The sequence below is a fragment of the Entelurus aequoreus genome, linkage group LG03 (assembly GCF_033978785.1).
Source record: "Entelurus aequoreus isolate RoL-2023_Sb linkage group LG03, RoL_Eaeq_v1.1, whole genome shotgun sequence".
NCBI classification, from domain to species: Eukaryota; Metazoa; Chordata; class Actinopteri; order Syngnathiformes; family Syngnathidae; genus Entelurus; species Entelurus aequoreus.
In genome coordinates this window covers 67,181,118-67,198,102 of record NC_084733.1, presented here as the reverse complement: position 1 = coordinate 67,198,102, position 16,985 = coordinate 67,181,118, and the positions used below count along the sequence as shown (strand labels likewise).

The following is a 16,985-nucleotide window of genomic DNA, read 5'->3' as shown; positions in this document are numbered from 1 at the left end:
TACATTCTGTCAGCATTTCAATTCAACTTCATCATTGGCGCATTCACACACAATTCAACATGTTACTACTTCAACATTTCTCGACCGATTTGAAAAATTTCAACAAATTTCCCGGAGTTCCCGTTTATGGTTAACCTATTTCCACCCATCTTAAGTCCAAATACTCGTTTCACATTTTTCAACCCAATTCCACCGTTCCACCGTCAAAACACTCCTCATATTCAGGACAAAAAGTAAGTTGGTTAAGGAACTAGAAAAATTCCCGGTTTCCCTGAAATTCCAGGAATTTCTCAATTAAAAACTGTTACTAATTCAACATTTCTTGACCGATTAAAACAAATTCCAACACCAACCAATTGAGCTCATGCTCTTAATACGGTAATTTAAAAAAAAATCCTGCTTTGCGCAAAATTCCCAGGAAGTTCCCATCGAAAGGAATGGGGACATTTTTCCAAGTTGCACAATTCCCACATTTCTCAACCTACTCGAACCCCTCCAACATCAACACATTCCACTCATCCTGGACATTCAAACTAACACTTTCCCAAGCTCCAAACCAATTTCCGGTTTCCCTGGAAATTCAAACTCTTCAACATTCAAACCATTTCAGCGTTTAAACGATTTCAACATATAAACCATTTCTACATTCCTTCAGGAATAGCCTCTTCCAGTTATTATTAGACTTCTTCTCAGTAAAGGAGCAAACAGTTACTACCTATTACCCCCCCTGACAAGTCACTGTACCCCTAAAGCTGCAACGGTGACCTTTTATCCAAGCATTGCTGGCAAATGTAATGAGTTTTGACAATAGTGGGTCATGCTCGCATCACCCGAAATGAGCCTGGGTGCAGTTAGAAACGCCAACACTGGCAGTGAAGACTCGCTTCCATGGCCGACAGGTGACTCACCTGAACGGTGCACGTATATTCCGAGTCGTCCAGAAGCCTGACGGTGCAGCTGTATTCCCGTTCCAGATTCCTGATGCTGCCACTCACCAATCGGCTCAACATCTTGCTGCGACTCGGCCGAGTGGAAGGGAACAATAAAGTCAACACAACAGCGGTGTGCCCGCGAACGTCACAAAGCCCACACTCCCGGGTCCCCCAAACGCACCGGAGCAGCGCGTTGAGCGGCCAACGTGTGCACCATGGCTCGCTTCGGTCCGGTCAGTTTTATCGTCGGCGATGCACATATATATATATATATACATATATATATACCGCAGAGACGATGCATCCACTGATGCGGGATTATCGCCCTCCATTCACCGACGCCACTTGAGCCGGGCGGGCGGGACCCAGAGAGATCTGACGTCAAAGTCGACCAACGGGAGGGTGGAGGGAGGAGGGGTCGAGGTTTGGGAGCGCACTTCCAGGCTTGCGTTCATTAGAGAAAAGTCTGCACATTTTCAGTGAAATACTCACAAGATGCGCGGCGTGCACACATGTGCCAGGTCGCGTTGCTGCAAAAACACTTCAAGTCAGTTATCCATGGCGATTTTGTTGGCAAAAGTTGATGTAAACCTCCAAGAAAAAGCTCATTTTCTTTCGCGTCCACATGCAGGCCATTATAGAGAGGATTGGGTGTGTTCTACTGCCCCCTGCAGGATAAAAACCTCACCGCGCCCTTCATAAAGCCTTTTCTGCATCTTGATGCATTTGTTAAAACCTTCCTCATGATACTTGAATGCTTCAACATTTCTCGATCCATCCATCCATTTTCTACCGCTTGTCCCTTTTGGGGTGCTGGAGATTCAAACTATCATTTTTCCAACAAAAAAATCCCAGGATTTTCCAGAATTCTTGCTTTTCCAAAGCCCTATTTCCACCGTTTTTTTCTGGCGACTACTCCTTCCACATTTTTCAACCCACTTCAACCGTTCCATCGTCAAAACATTCCTCCTAATCAGGACAAAAAACAAAGTTGTTTTTTGAACCGGAAAAATTCCCGGTTTTCCCGAAATTCCAGGAATTCCGTAATACCATTTCAACATGTCACTACTTCAACATTTCTCGACCAATTTGAAACTTGTAAACACCAACCATTTCAACTCATTCAGATAATTTAAGTTTTTTACCATTTTCCAAAAAATTCCAGCTTTTCGCAAAATTCCCATTTTTTTGTGAAATTTCCATTGAAATCAATGGGACATTTTTCCAAGTTCCACAATTCCCACATTTTTCATCTGATTCAAACTGTTCCAACTTCAAAATATTCAGCCTGTCCCAGAATTGTGTGCTCTACTTCAACAATTCTAAAAAAATTCCCGGATTTCCCCTAATTTCTTTTTTTTTTTTTTGCATTTTCCCCATTCAAAATGAATTGGCCATTTTTCAAGCTTCCACAATTCCAACATTCTTTAACCCATTCAGACCATTCCACCTTCAACACATTCAACTCATCCTGGACATTCAAACTACTATTTTTCCACATTCAACAAATTTTCAGGAATTCATGTTTTTTGGTAACCTATTTCCACCCTTAAGTTCGACTACTCCTTTCACATTTTTCAACCCATTTCAACCATTCCACTGTTAAAACACTCATCATATTGAGGACAAAAACCAACTTGGTTAAGGAACTAGAAACATTCCTGGTTTCCCTGAAATTCCAGGAATTTCTCAAATAAAAAACTGTTACTAATTCAACATTTCTTGTCCGATTCAAACAATTCCAACACCAACCAATTCCGCTATTTCAGGGCATTCATGCTCCTAATCATTTTCCAAAAAATCCAGCTTTTCCCAAAATTCCCAAATTTCCGGGAAGTTCCTATTGAAATGAATGGGACATGTTTCCAAGTTGCACAAAGCGTGCATTTGCAGGCCATCATGCAGAGGATTGGGTGTGTTCTACTGCCCCCTGCAGGATAAAGGCCTTAATGCGCCCTTCAAAAAGGCTTTTCTGCATCTTGATGCATTTGTTAAAACCTTCCTCATGATACTAGAATACTTCAACATTTCTCGACCAAATTGAAACATGTCAAAGAATGGCCAGGAATTCCCGTTTTTGGGTAACCTATTTCCACCCTTAAGTTTGACTACTGCTTTCACATTTGTCAACGCATTTCAACCATTGCACTGCCACTCCTCATATTCAGGACAAAAACTAAGTCGGTTAATGAACTAGAAAAATTCCCGGTTTCTCCGAAATTCCAGGAATTTCTCAAATAAAAACTGTTACTGATTTTACATTTCTTGTCCCATTTAAACAACACCAACCAATTCCGCTATTTCAGGACATTCATGCTCCTAATCATTTTCCAAAAAATCCAGCTTTTCCCAAAATTCCCAAATTTCCGGAAAGTTCCCATCATGGAGAAGATTGGGTGGGTTCTACTGCCCCCTGCAGGATAAAAGCCTTACTGCGCTCTTCAAAAAGGCTTTTCTGCATCTTGATGCATTTGTTAAAACCTCCTTCGTGACTTTTATATATATTAAAAAAAGAAAGTCCTCATGTCCACCAAAGAGGGTAGGTGTTGGTTATGTTTCTGTTTCAAACAAGGTATATCATTATCGAAAAACAATATTATAAAAGAAGTCCTGCTGCCGTGACCCGGATTCGAACCGGGGTTGCTGCGGCCACAACGCAGAGTACTAACCTCTATACGATCACGGCGAGCTAACAAGAACTGGACGCCCTTAACTCAACTTTAGGTTTATATACATTAGGGAGCCAGATGGAGAAAAATCTACTCCAAATCTACTGGTAAAATCACGACACGATAACTTAAAAATAAAGACAACCTCAGATTGTTTTCTTTGTTTAAAAATAGAACAAGCACATTCTGAAATTGTACAAATCATAGTGTTGTTGTTGGGTTTTTTTTTACAATTTACTGTTGCGGTTAATAGTATATATACTTTATTTGTCGTTATTTATACTTTCTGAATAAATTATGTGATACTGTTCATCAGTCAACTCATTGGTGTTAATTTTCAATCTATCTAGATAAAAAAATGATATCAAAATCAAATTACAGGATGTTATTTATGTAGTTTGATCATTTTCCTCGACTGATGTACTAACATCATGTGGTTTATTTTGTACATATGTAGCATCAGCCCTTTGAGACACTTGTGATTTAGGGCTATATAAATAAACATTGATTGATTGATTGATCATCTACAAAGACACAAAGAGTGGCTGTGCCAGCAATCGGAGGGTTGCTGGTTACTGGGGTTCAATCCCCACCTTCTACCATCCTAGTCACGTCCGTTGTGTCCTTGGGCAAGACACTTCATCTTTGCTCCTGATGGGTGCTGGTAGCGCCTTGCATGGCAGCTCCCTCCATCAGTGTGTGAATGTGTGTGAGAATGGGTGAATGTGGAAATACTGTCAAAGCGCTTTGAGTACCTTGAAGGTAGAAAAGCGCTATACAAGTATAACCCATTTATCATTTATTTATTTATTGCAACATCCAGTGGACACATTTAGAACAGCAGTTTCTTTCATTCAAAAATTTCAGGTTAATTTTTATACTTAGCAAACTCATCCCGCGGGCCGGATAAAACCTGATCGCGGGCCTGATCCGGCCCTCGGGCCGTACGTTTGACACCCCTGATATAGACTCTTAGATCATACGGTTGTTAATCTTAGCATTAATTAGTTAAGTAAAGTTCTAGCGAGCACCATTAAACTAACGGTAAAGACGACTATTTTGCAATATTCTACATATTTGTGAACTGCTAGTTGCCTTCAAAGTACTAAGTACTCCACTTTTTGTCACTGATAAGTGTTGAACATATTATTCATCGACGCTATTTCATAAATACTGTCCTGTTGATTAGTTATCTAGGCAGTTAGTTAGCTGTAAGTTTCCTTAATGACTGCGCGTCTCCTGTCTTGCTTTATTAATACAAATGTTTATGACCGACTTGAAACTTTTATATTGAGACATAATTGTCTTCATCGGTGCATTTGGAATTGTTAAAACATGTCGACCATTGAAACAATCTGGGGACATTTGATATTAATTATTTTCAAAGCCAAACAGGACACATACTGGATTAATGTTTTGATGTATTTTCATGATGTTTCTTAGGGCTTAAGATCACATAATGTAACGAGTTTAAACTAGTAAAATATTGTTATGCAAATGCATACTAACTGACAACAGTGACATCAATTGATTGAAAGGTTAAAATGGTTAACATAAAAAAAACAACATGTTAGGTTATTTGAAGAGCTGTGCTTTAGCCACATGTGTTTTAAGTTGCAATCAGAAATTTGAGTTAAGTGAAGCTGCTGATGGTGTGTTTGACGAAGAGTAGGTGTAAATGGAGTATTGTTGGCGGTTTTAGTATGTTTTTAGAATACTTTATGGGGCACAATAGATTACTCCCATTAACTGCATTGTTCGCCACATCGTACTTGCCGTATATTAGAAACTAGAATGCATATAAAAAGTTCTTGTGTTATGTAGGGCTTGTGAATGATATGCAAAATTGCCCTCAAAAAAAGTGCATTTAATACCTGCTGGGGCCCCTGCATAAAGAGTATAAACAATGTTTATTCTATTAGCTAACTTCCTTTATCTGAATAGCCATTTGTGATTTATAGCATGAAATAACAAATATCTTGCAGTCATGTTTGTTTCGAAATGATTCAACTATTCAGTGTCAAAATATAAAGAGTAGAAATAATGAACAAAATGTCAGCTACTGTTTTTTGATTGATTGAAACTTTTATTAGTAGATTGCACAGTGCAGTACATATTTCGCACAATTGACCACGAAATGGTAACACCCAAATAAGTTTTTCAACTTGTTTAAGTCGGGGTCCACTTAAATTGATTCATGATACAGATATATACTATCATCATAATACAGTCATCACACAAGATAAACATCAGAGTATATACAAACCCCGTTTCCATATGAGTTGGGAAATTGTGTTAGATGTAAATATAAACGGAACACAATGATTTGCAAATCCTTTTCAACCCATATTCAATTGAATGCACTACAAAGACAAGATATTTGATGTTCAAACTCATAAACTTCATTTTTTTTTTGCAAATAATAATTAACTTAGAATTTCATGGCTGCAACACGTGCCAAAGTAGTTGGGAAAGGGCATGTTCACCACTGTGTTACATGGCCTTTCCTTTTAACAACACTTAGTAAACGTTTGGGAACTGAGGAGACACATTTTTGAAGCTTCTCAGGTGGAATTCTTTCCCATTCTTGCTTGATGTACAGCTTAAGTTGTTCAACAGTCCGGGGGTCTCCGTTGTGGTATTTTAGGCTTCATAATGCGCCACACATTTTAAATGGGAGACAGGTCTGGACTACAGGCAGGCCAGTCTAGTACCCGCACTCTTTTACTATGAAGCCACGTTGATGTAACACGTGGCTTTGCATTGTCTTGCTGAAATAAGCAGGGGCGTCCATGGTAACGTTGCTTGGATGGCAACATATGTTGCTCCAAAACCTGTATGTACCTTTCAGCATTAATGGTGCCTTCACAGATGTGTAAGTTACCCATGTCTTGGGCACTAATATACACCCATACCATCACAGATGTTGGCTTTTCAACTTTGCGCCTATAACAATCCGGGTGGTTCTTTTCCTCTTTGGTCCGGAGGACACGACGTCCACAGTTTCCAAAAACAATTTGAAATGTGGACTCGTCAGACCACAGAACACTTTTCCACTTTGTATCAGTCCATCTTAGATGAGCTCAGGCCCAGCGAAGCCGACGGCGTTTCTGGGTGTTGTTGATAAACAGTTTTCGCCTTGCATAGGAGAGTTTTAACTTGCACTTACAGATGTAGCGACCAACTGTAGTTACTGACAGTGGGTTTCTGAAGTGTTCCTGAGCCCATGTGGTGATATCCTTTACACACTGATGTCGCTTGTTGATGCAGTACAGCCTGAGGGATCAAAGGTCACAGGCTTAGCTGCTTACGTGCAGTGATTTCTCCAGATTCTCTGAACCCTTTGATAATATTATGGACCGTAGATGGGGAAATCCCTAAATTCCTTGCAATAGCTGGTTGAGAAAGGTTTTTCTTAAACTGTTCAACAATTAGCTCACGCATTTGTTGACAAAGTGGTGACCCTCGCCCCATCCTTGTTTGTGAATGACTGAGCATTTCATGGAATCTACTTTTATACCCAATCATGGCACCCACCTGTTCCCAATTTGCCTGTTCACCTGTGGGATGTTCCAAATAAGTGTTTGATGAGCATTCCTCAACTTTATCAGTATTTATTGCCACCTTTCCCAACTTTTTTGTCATGTGTTGCTGACATCAAATTCTAAAGTTAATGATTATTTGCACACAAAAAAAAGTTTATCAGTTTGAACATCAAATGCGTTGTCTTTGTAGCATATTCAACTGAATATGGGTTGAAAATGATTTGCAAATCATTGTATTCCGTTTATATTTACATCCAACACAATTTCCCAACTCATATGGAAACGGGGTTTATACATTGAATTATTTACATTATTTACAATCCGGGGTGTGGAGGGGTGGGGGGTAGGTTTGGTTGATATCAACACTTCAGTCATCAACAATTGCATCATCAGAGAAATGGACATTGGAACAGTGTAAGACTGACTTGGTAGGATATGTACAGCAAGTAGTGGACATAGACATAGAGATCAGAGAGCATAAGAATAAGAATAGGTATCTACATTTGATTATTTACATTTGATTATTTACAATCCGGGTAGGTAGGATGTGTCTTGTTGTTAAACACCAATGAAAATGAAATGTGGCATTTAGACAGGCTATACTGTAGCAAACATGTCCGCCACAATCACGTGTGTTCTTAAATGTGTATCCATGTCGAGAGCAGTTTTGATTTGGGCTTACATGGTAAACAACTAAAATGAATGTTTTAGCCAGACGCATATATTTGTCTAAATATGGCGAAGTAGACGCATTGTGGGTTTCCTGGACGTCGTCTACATTGTTAAAAGATAAATTTAAGGAAAATAATCCCTCTGTCATTGTCCACTAGTTTTTTAAAATAAATAAATCGCCTGCTTGAATATTCCCTCTTCTCTTCTCCGACTCTCTCTTTGTCATTTGGGATGTCTGTTGTGATTTCACTTCTTGGTTCCATGACCCGCCCTATCTTGCCTCTGATTGGCCTGTCCCTAATGTTTTGCCCTAATCTTAACCAATCGTGACTCATCATAGTAAACCAACCAACCAATTATGGATGTTCTTATACGTAAACAACCAATCATCATTGATGTTTCCCGTATATGTTGTCTCCTTCCCATGGAGTTAGACTAGTCCACTTCTCTCTTTCTCTTCTCCCTCTCTCTTCTTTTGTAGCATGTAGCTTAGCTCTCCGCTACATGGGTCTAAAAAATAGCTAAGCCGTGGAAATCGCTACTTGTTTACTGGGAAATGTAGTTAAACTACGTAGCGAAGTTAATCATTTTTAATGGATCTTGATTAGAGATTGCCGATAATGGCTTTTTTGCCGATATCCGATATTCCGATATTGTCCAACTCTTAATTACCGATTCCGATATCAACCGATACCGATACATACAGTCGTGGAATTAACACATTATTATGCCTAATTTTGTTGTGATGCCCCGCTGGATGCATTAAACAATGTAACAAGGTTTTCCAAAATAAATCAACTCAAGTTATGGGAAAAAATGCCAACATGGCACTGCCATATTTATTATTGAAGTCACAAAGTGCTTTTTTTTTTTTTAACATGCCTCAAAACAGCAGCTTGGAATTTGGGACATGCTCTCCCTGAGAAAGCATGAGGAGGTTGAGGGGGGCGGGTTGAGGTGTGGGGGCGGGGGGGGGGGGGGGTAGCGGGGGTGTATATTGTAGCGTCCCGGAAGAGTTAGTGCTGCAAAGGGTTCTGGGTATTTGTTCTGTTGTGTTTATGTTGTGTTACAGTGCAGATGTTCTCCCGTCATTCTTGTTTGGTGTGGGTTCACAGTGTGGCGCATATTTGTAACAGTGTTTACGTTGTTTATACGGCCACCCTCAGTGTGACCTGTATGGCTGTTGACCAAGTATGCCTTGCATTCACTTGTGTGTGTGAAAAGCCGTAGATGATATGTGACTGGGCCGGCACGCAAAGGCAGTGCCTTTAAGGCTTATTGGCGCTCTGTACTTCTCTCTACGTCCGTGTACACAGCAGCGTTTTAAAAAGGCATACATTTTACTTTATGAAACCGATACCGATAATTTTGAAACCGATACCGATAATTTCCGATATTACATTTTAAAGCACTTATCGGCCGATAATATCGGCAGTCCGATATTATCGGACATCCCTAACCTTGATGCATTTGTTGAAACCTTCTTTTTCATGACCTTTGTATTAAAATAAAAAAAAGAAGTGATTCCTCATGTCCAGCAAAGAGGGCGGGTGTTGGTTATTTTTCTGTTTCAAACAAAGTATATCATTATCGAAAAAAAATATTATAAAATAAGTCCCCCTGCCGTGACCCGGATTCGAACCGGGGTTGCTGCGGCCACAACGCAGAGTACTAACCTCTATACGATCACGGCGAGCTAATCGGGACCGAGTGCCTTCCACTAAATTCTATTATCATATAGACTTTTACACTCTTACATAGATTCACACTGTTGCAAATGTTAGTACTCAATTAGTTAAGTAAAGTTCTAGCGAGCACCGTGAAACTAACGGTAAAGACGACTATTTTGCTATATTCTACATATTTGTGAACTGCTTGTTGCCTTCAAAGTACTAAGTACTCGACTTTTTGTCACTGATAAGTGTTAAACATATTATTAATCGATGCTATTTCATTACAATGTCCCGTTGATTAGCCAGTTAGTTAGCTATAAGTTTCCTTAATGACTGCGCGTCTCCTGTCTTGCTTTATTAATACAAATGTTTATGACCGACTTGAAACTTTTATATTGAGACATAATTGTCTTCATCGGTGCATTTGGCATTGTTAAAACATGTCGACAGCTGAAACAATCTGGGGACATTTGATATTAATTATTTTCAAAGCTAAACAGGACACATACTGGATTGATATTTTTATGATGTTTCTTTGGGCTTGAGATCACATAATGTAACAATTTTAACTAGTAAAATATTGTTATGCAAAGGTATACTAACTGACAACAGTGACATCAATTGATAGAAAGGTTTTGAAATGGTTAAAATAAAAATAAAAATCATGTTAGGTATTTTTTTTCTACACTTTGAACCCCGCGGCTTATAAAACGGTGCGGCTGGCTTATAGCTAGAGATGGACTTAGCTTTGTTTTCAAACCCTGGGAAGGAAGTGAGTGTGAGGGACAGTGCTGAGAAGAAAGCGGATGATATTCACTGGATTGAAAAAAGAAATCTTCAAAAACATGACCGAGCGTGTAGCCAACTATGTGATGCGATTTGAGCGTAGCACTGCTAGTCTGCACAATACTGAAGCAGAATGAGTCTAACGCCAACCAAGAATGATTAGCTAATATGTAAACAGCAAACATTTATTCCTCAAAATATAGTGAAGCTGCTGATGGTGTGTTTGACGAAGAGTACGTGGAAAGAAATACAGTATCAGTTTTTTCTTACGTTTTTTTTCAATCTCCTAATAAACTTCAGTCTTAAACAAAAATAATTTATGTAATGTTTTAAAACTTGTTACTCTTTTGAAGGCCTTTTGATCAGATGTCACAGGTTTAAATTAGTAAAATAACTGTTATGCAAATGTATGCTAATTGACAACGGTGACATAATTTGATCAAAAGGCCCTTAAAGGGGTTAAAACAATACATGTTTGCTATTTTTGTTTATGGCTGAAGTTGACTGAGAAATTTGATTTAAAAAAATAAAATAAAAAAGAATCCAAACTGTTTTTATGCCCTTTGAAAAATTACTTTTATGTCCTGTTTGGCTTTGGTTTAGTGAAGAATAACCGCCAGTGTATCTATCGTACACCAGTGAAATAATTGGACATTAACATTTTTAAATTTAACATAAATAAAAACCCTCCTTGGAAAAAGTATGTATAATGGCACACAACAAAATTACAGCCAGAAATACAGCAAAAATGTACTGAAAGGACAAAAACGTCAGTCCTTGTCTCCTGAGGGTTAAATGATCAATACACCTTTTTGATTGCAAATAAGTACTGTATCCAAGCTTTTCAGTTTTGAGTAATTGAAAACATATTATAAGACACACAAAACAACATTCAATTGTCATCATCATAAAGCATGTACAAGTAGAAGGCTAAATTAGTAACATTACAGTAGAAAAGGCCGACAATGGTTTAAAATTGACATCTAAAGTCCATCCATCCATTTTCTACCGCTTGTCCCTTTTGGGGTCATGTAGCTCATCCTCATCGTTCTCCTCAGGTTCGTTGCACCTTAGGACTGCCACGTTAGCGCCGCACTCCGCCTTCCTGGTGAAAGGGCGACAGGGACCGGCACGTGTGTGATCGACCACGTTCTTGCAGTGTGCAATTTTGCCAGTACTTTGTGCAGAAGCCGAGTCCGGTTTCATGGCCGACTTAGTTTGAAGTGTCTTGTACAATTTGCAGGAGGCCACCATAGGCTCTCCTAAGTCCACCTGTTGACTCTCTGTAAGGCGCGCCCTACTGTCCATGTGAGTATAATGTAGATCCACCTTGATGACCAGTGATTCCTGACAAAAAGCAAACATAACACTCATATCAGCTCTTTTTTCTGTAATTACACTGGTCAAAAGCTTTAAAACACCAACAACCAAAAGGGCTTCCACATTATTCTGCAATATTCATGTAAACAGTTGGTCAGGGGTTCATCATGCAGCAATATCATCACTAAGGTTGTCTTCAAATTGGCAAATATTCAACGACTCGATTTGTGATCTGATTCCACTATCAACCGGTTTTCCAGTTGAATCGTCAGAGAGGCTAGTTAAACATAACTTTAAAAAAACTGTTGTTTGCCTATCATTCAGAAGCTTTATGTGAGACAAATACACATATGTTTTTCTTTTTTTATGCATTCTAACTCGTAAATAAACGCTAACAAGAGTCAGCTAACAATGGAGGTAAAGGTCTTCGCTCTAGTCCGCCTATTAAGCGCTCTAAAAAACATCCAAAAAACCTCCATCGTTTTTTAAACATGCTGTAAGTATATACAGTACAGGCTAGAGATGCGCGGTTTGCGGACACAACCGCGGAGTCCGCGGATAATCCGCAGGTCGGGCGGATGCATGACGAAAAAAATAGATTTTAAATAGATTCGGGCGGGTGGCGGTTGAACCAATTCGGAAATATATATACATAGTTAAATGTTGTTACCCACATACGAAAAACGAGCAGCACTCTTTGAAACAGGCAATTATTCATCAGGCACTGCTGCAGCTGTCACGCCAAATTTCTTCCCCCTACAAAAACCTCCCCCCCCACCCCATGTACTTCCGTGGTCATGTTTCCTCTTACGTCATTGACAGCGATCGATAGCACTTCGGCTTTGACTGCCCGTCGCTGGAAGGATACTTCGTCTTTGACAGCTGCTGGAATCTGAAGAAATCGATTATTGTTTTTTTTTGTACAGGCGCGAAACAGGACAGTCGCGTGCAGGTTAAGGACCCCCGGCAACTTTGTGATTTTATTGGACGCAGCCCCGGAAGTAAATGGGGGAGGGAAGGTTTTTGTAGGGGGAAGAAATTTGGCGTGACACAGCACACCACAACACAACACAACAGCAGAAGAAGAAGAAAAAAATAAAAAGATTGCAACGCCGGCAGCAAACGTGGTAAGCGACAAACTAAAAAAGGGAATACTAGAGACCAGGGGAAAAAATAACAACATCAACACTTTCTTAATGGAAATGATAGTAATATTATAATAATGATAAATAATATTATCACGCATTAATATCTCTTAGCCTCTAATGCGTGGCCAAGAGATATTAATGTGTGGCACGCATTGAATGTCGTTGTTATATATATTAGATATATAACAACGGGCGGGTGGCGGGCGGTTGTGGTTTTGATAAAATGTTAGTTCGGGTGGATGACGACTTTTGTGATGCGGTTGCGGATGAAATAATTGCCTATCCGCGCATCTCTAGTACAGGCCAAAAGTTTGGACACACCTTCTCATTTAATGTTTTTTCCTTATTTTCATGACTATTTACACTGTAGATTGTCACTGAAGGCATCAAAACTAGGAATGAACACATGTGGAGTTATGTACTTATTAACAAATAAAGGTGAAATAACTGAAAACATGTTTTATATTCTAGTTTCTTCAAAATAGCCACCCTTTGCTCTGATTACTGCTTTGAACACTCTTAGCATTCTCTCGATGAGCTTCAAGAGGTAGTCACCTGAAATGGTTTTCCCTTCACAGGTGTGCTTGAAGCTCATTGAGAGAATGCCAAGAGTGTTCAAAGCAGTAATGTGCTCATCCCGAAGCATCTGCTGTGAGCGAACTTGTCCAAAAAGAGGGCGCCCTAGCACTAACAATAACACACCTTTAGGCGCACCGTTTTTTAAGCAGTAGCGGCTTACAGTCCAGAATTTAGGGCGATTGTCTGCACACAAGAATATTTTACTAATAGTGTTGGGAGGGTTTTTCTACAAACCCCGTTTCCATATGAGTTGGGAAATTGTGTTAGATGTAAATATAAACGGGATTCAATGATTTGCAAATCATTTTCAACTCATATTCAGTTAAATATGTTACAAAGACAACATATTTGATGTTCAAACTGATAAACTTTTTTTTTTTTGCAAATAATAATTAACTTTAGAATTTGATGCCAGCAACACGTGACAAAGAAGTTGGGAAATGTGGCAATAAATACTGATAAAGTTGAGGAATGCTCATCAAACACTTATTTGGAACATCCCACAGGTGAACAGGCAAATTGGGAACAGGTGGGTGCCATGATTGGGTATAAAAACAGCTTCCCAAAAAATGCTCAGTCTTTCACAAGAAAGGATAGGGCGAGTTACACCCCTTTGTCCACAACTGCGTGAGCAAATAGTCAAACAGTTTAAGAACAACGTTTCTCAAAGTGCAACTGCAAGAAATTTAGGGATTTCAACATCTACGGTCCATAATATCATCAAAAGGTTCAGAGAATCTGGAGAAATCACTCCGCGTAAGCGGCATGGCCGGAAACCAACATTGAATGACCGTGACCTTCGATCCCTCAGACGGCACTGTATCAAAAACCGACATCAATTTCTAAAGGATATCACCACATGGGCTCAGGAACACTTCAGAAAACCACTGTCACTAAATACAGTTTGTCGCTACAAACCCCGTTTCCATATGAGTTGGGAAATTGTGTTAGATGTAAATATAAACGGAATACAATGATTTGCACATCCTTTTCAACCCATATTCAATTGAATGCACTACAAAGACAAGATATTTGATGTTCAAACTCATAAACTTTTTTTTTTTTTTTCAAATAATAATTAACTTAGAATTTCATGGCTGCAACACGTGCCAAAGTAGTTGGGAAAGGGCATGTTCACCACTGTGTTACATGGCCTTTCCTTTTAACAACACTCAGTAAACGTTTGGGAACTGAGGAGACACATTTTTGAAGCTTCTCAGGTGGAATTCTTTCCCATTCTTGCTTGATGTACAGCTTAAGTTGTTCAACAGTCCGGGGGTCTCCGTTGTGGTATTTTAGGCTTCATAATGCGCCACACATTTTCAATGGGAGACAGGTCTGGACTACAGGCAGGCCAGTCTAGTACCCGCACTCTTTTACTATGAAGCCACGTTGATGTAACACGTGGCTTGGCATTGTCTTGCTGAAATAAGCAGGGGCGTCCATGGTAACGTTGCTTGGATGGCAACATATGTTGCTCCAAAACCTGTATGCACCTTTCAGCATTAATGGCGCCTTCACAGATGTGTAAGTTACCCATGTCTTGGGCACTAATACACCCCCATACCATCACAGATGCTGGCTTTTCAACTTTGCGCCTATAACAATCCGGATGGTTCTTTTCCTCTTTGGTCCGGAGGACACGACGTCCACAGTTTCCAAAAACAATTTGAAATGTGGACTCGTCAGACCACAGAACACTTTTCCACTTTGTATCAGTCCATCTTAGATGAGCTCAGGCCCAGCGAAGCCGACGGCGTTTCTGGGTGTTGTTGATAAACGGTTTTCGCCTTGCATAGGAGAGTTTTAACTTGCACTTACAGATGTAGCGACCAACTGTAGTTACTGACAGTGGGTTTCTGAAGTGTTCCTGAGCCCATGTGGTGATATCCTTTACAAACTGATGTCGCTTGTTGATGCAGTACAGCCTGAGGGATTGAAGGTCACGGGCTTAGATGCTTACGTGCAGTGATTTCTCCAGATTCTCTGAACCCTTTAATGATATTACGGACCGTAGATGGTGAAATCCTTAAATTCCTTGCAATAGCTGGTTGAGAAAGGTTTTTCTTAAACTTTTCAACAATTTGCTCACACATTTGTTGACAAAGTGGTGACCCTCGCCCCAACCTTGTTTGTGAATGACTGAGCATTTCATGGAATCTACTTTTATACCCAATCATGGCACCCACCTGTTCCCAATTTGCCTGTTCATCTGTGGGATGTTCCAAATAAGTGTTTGATGAGCATTCCTCAATTTTATCAGTATTTATTGCCACCTTTCCCAACTTCTTTGTCACGTGTTGCTGGCATCAAATTCTAAAGTTAATGATTATTTGCAAAAAAAAAATGTTTATCAGTTTGAACATCAAATATGTTGTCTTTGTAGCATATCCAACTGAATATGGGTTGAAAATGATTTGCAAATCATTGTATTCCATTTATATTGACATCTAACACAATTTCCCAACTCATATGGAAACGGGGTTTGTACATCTGTAAGTGCAAGTTAAAGTTATACTATGCAAAGCGAAAGCCATTTATCAACAACATCCAGAAACGCCGTCGGCTTCTCTGGGCCCGAGATCATCTAAGATGGACTCATGCAAAGTGGAAAGTGTTCTGTGGTCTGACGAGTCCACATTTCAAATTGTTTTTGGAAATATTCGACATCGTGTCATCCGGACCAAAGGGGAAGCGAACCATCCAGACTGTTATCGACGCAAAGTTCAAAAGCCAGCATCTGTGATGGTATGGGGGTGCATTAGTGCCCAAGGCATGGGTAACTTACACATCTGTGAAGGCACCATTAATGCTGAAAGGTACATACAGGTTTTGGAACAACATATGCTGCCATCTAAGCGCCGTCTTTTTCATGGACGCCCCTGCTTATTTCAGCAAGACAATGCCAAGCCACATTCAGCAGGTGTTACAACAGCGTGGCTTCGTAAAAAAAGAGTGCGGGTACTTTCCTGGCCTGCCTGCAGTCCAGACCTGTCTCCCATCGAAAATGTGTGGCGCATTATGAAGCGTAAAATACGACAACGGAGACCCCGGACTGTTGAATGACTGAAGCTCTACATAAAACAAGAATGAGAAAGAATTCCACTTTCAAAGCTTCAACAATTAGTTTCCTCAGTTCCCAATCGTTTATTGAGTGTTGTTAAAAGAAATGGTGATGTAACACAGTGGTGAACATGCCCTTTCCCAACTACTTTGGCACGTGTTGCAGCCATGAAATTCTAAGTTAATTACTATTTGCAAAAAAAAAATAAAGTTTTTGAGTTTGAACATCAAATATCTTGTCTTTGTAGTGCATTCAATTGAATATGGGTTGAAAAGGATTTGCAAATCATTGTATTCCGTTTATATTTACATTTAACACAATTTCCCAACTCATATGGAAACGGGGTTTGTACACGGAGGACATGATGGAGGCTTTCGGGACATGCTGCTGTCAGATTAAAATCCCGCTGTCGATCCTGGTAGGATTGCTCGCTGGAAATTGGACACGTCGCGGCCCGCAAAGGAAAAAATCCTTCCGCAGGTTTACAGACAGAAACTTTGTTACAACTTTTACATCCTTTATTTAGTCATGTTTAATGTCTTCTTGGCGTTGCGCCAGAGTTGAGGTCCTCAGAAACTTTGGTTTAGCTTTTTCCTG

General features: G+C 39.8%; 2 protein-coding genes and 2 non-coding genes across 6 annotated transcripts in view; all 4 read right to left on the bottom strand.

Moving 5' to 3' along the window:
- Nucleotides 1-1,401, bottom strand: part of LOC133646781 (FERM domain-containing protein 5) — a 205,720-nt gene extending 204,319 nt beyond the window's left edge. The window contains exon 1 of one of the 2 annotated variants that reach the window (XM_062042548.1): nucleotides 909-1,401. In XM_062042548.1, the coding sequence (XP_061898532.1) occupies nucleotides 909-1,010 (102 nt within the window). In that variant the 5' untranslated portion in view covers nucleotides 1,011-1,401. The remainder of the gene's footprint in view (nucleotides 1-908) is intronic. The other variant, XM_062042547.1, reaches the window with a different exon arrangement.
- A 2,145-nt stretch (nucleotides 1,402-3,546) lies between these two features.
- Nucleotides 3,547-3,618, bottom strand: trnah-gug (transfer RNA histidin (anticodon GUG)). The gene has a single exon. It is a non-coding gene; the product is annotated as a tRNA-His (tRNA).
- Nucleotides 3,619-9,439: 5,821 nt separating this feature from the next.
- trnah-gug (transfer RNA histidin (anticodon GUG)) lies at nucleotides 9,440-9,511 on the bottom strand. The gene has a single exon. It is a non-coding gene; the product is annotated as a tRNA-His (tRNA).
- A 1,191-nt stretch (nucleotides 9,512-10,702) lies between these two features.
- malt3 (MALT paracaspase 3) overlaps nucleotides 10,703-16,985 on the bottom strand; it is a 32,916-nt gene continuing 26,633 nt past the window's right edge. The window contains exon 13 of one of the 2 annotated variants that reach the window (XM_062040632.1): nucleotides 10,703-11,624. In XM_062040632.1, coding sequence (XP_061896616.1) covers nucleotides 11,283-11,624 — 342 coding nt within the window. In that variant the 3' untranslated portion in view covers nucleotides 10,703-11,282. The remainder of the gene's footprint in view (nucleotides 11,625-16,985) is intronic. The other variant, XM_062040631.1, reaches the window with a different exon arrangement.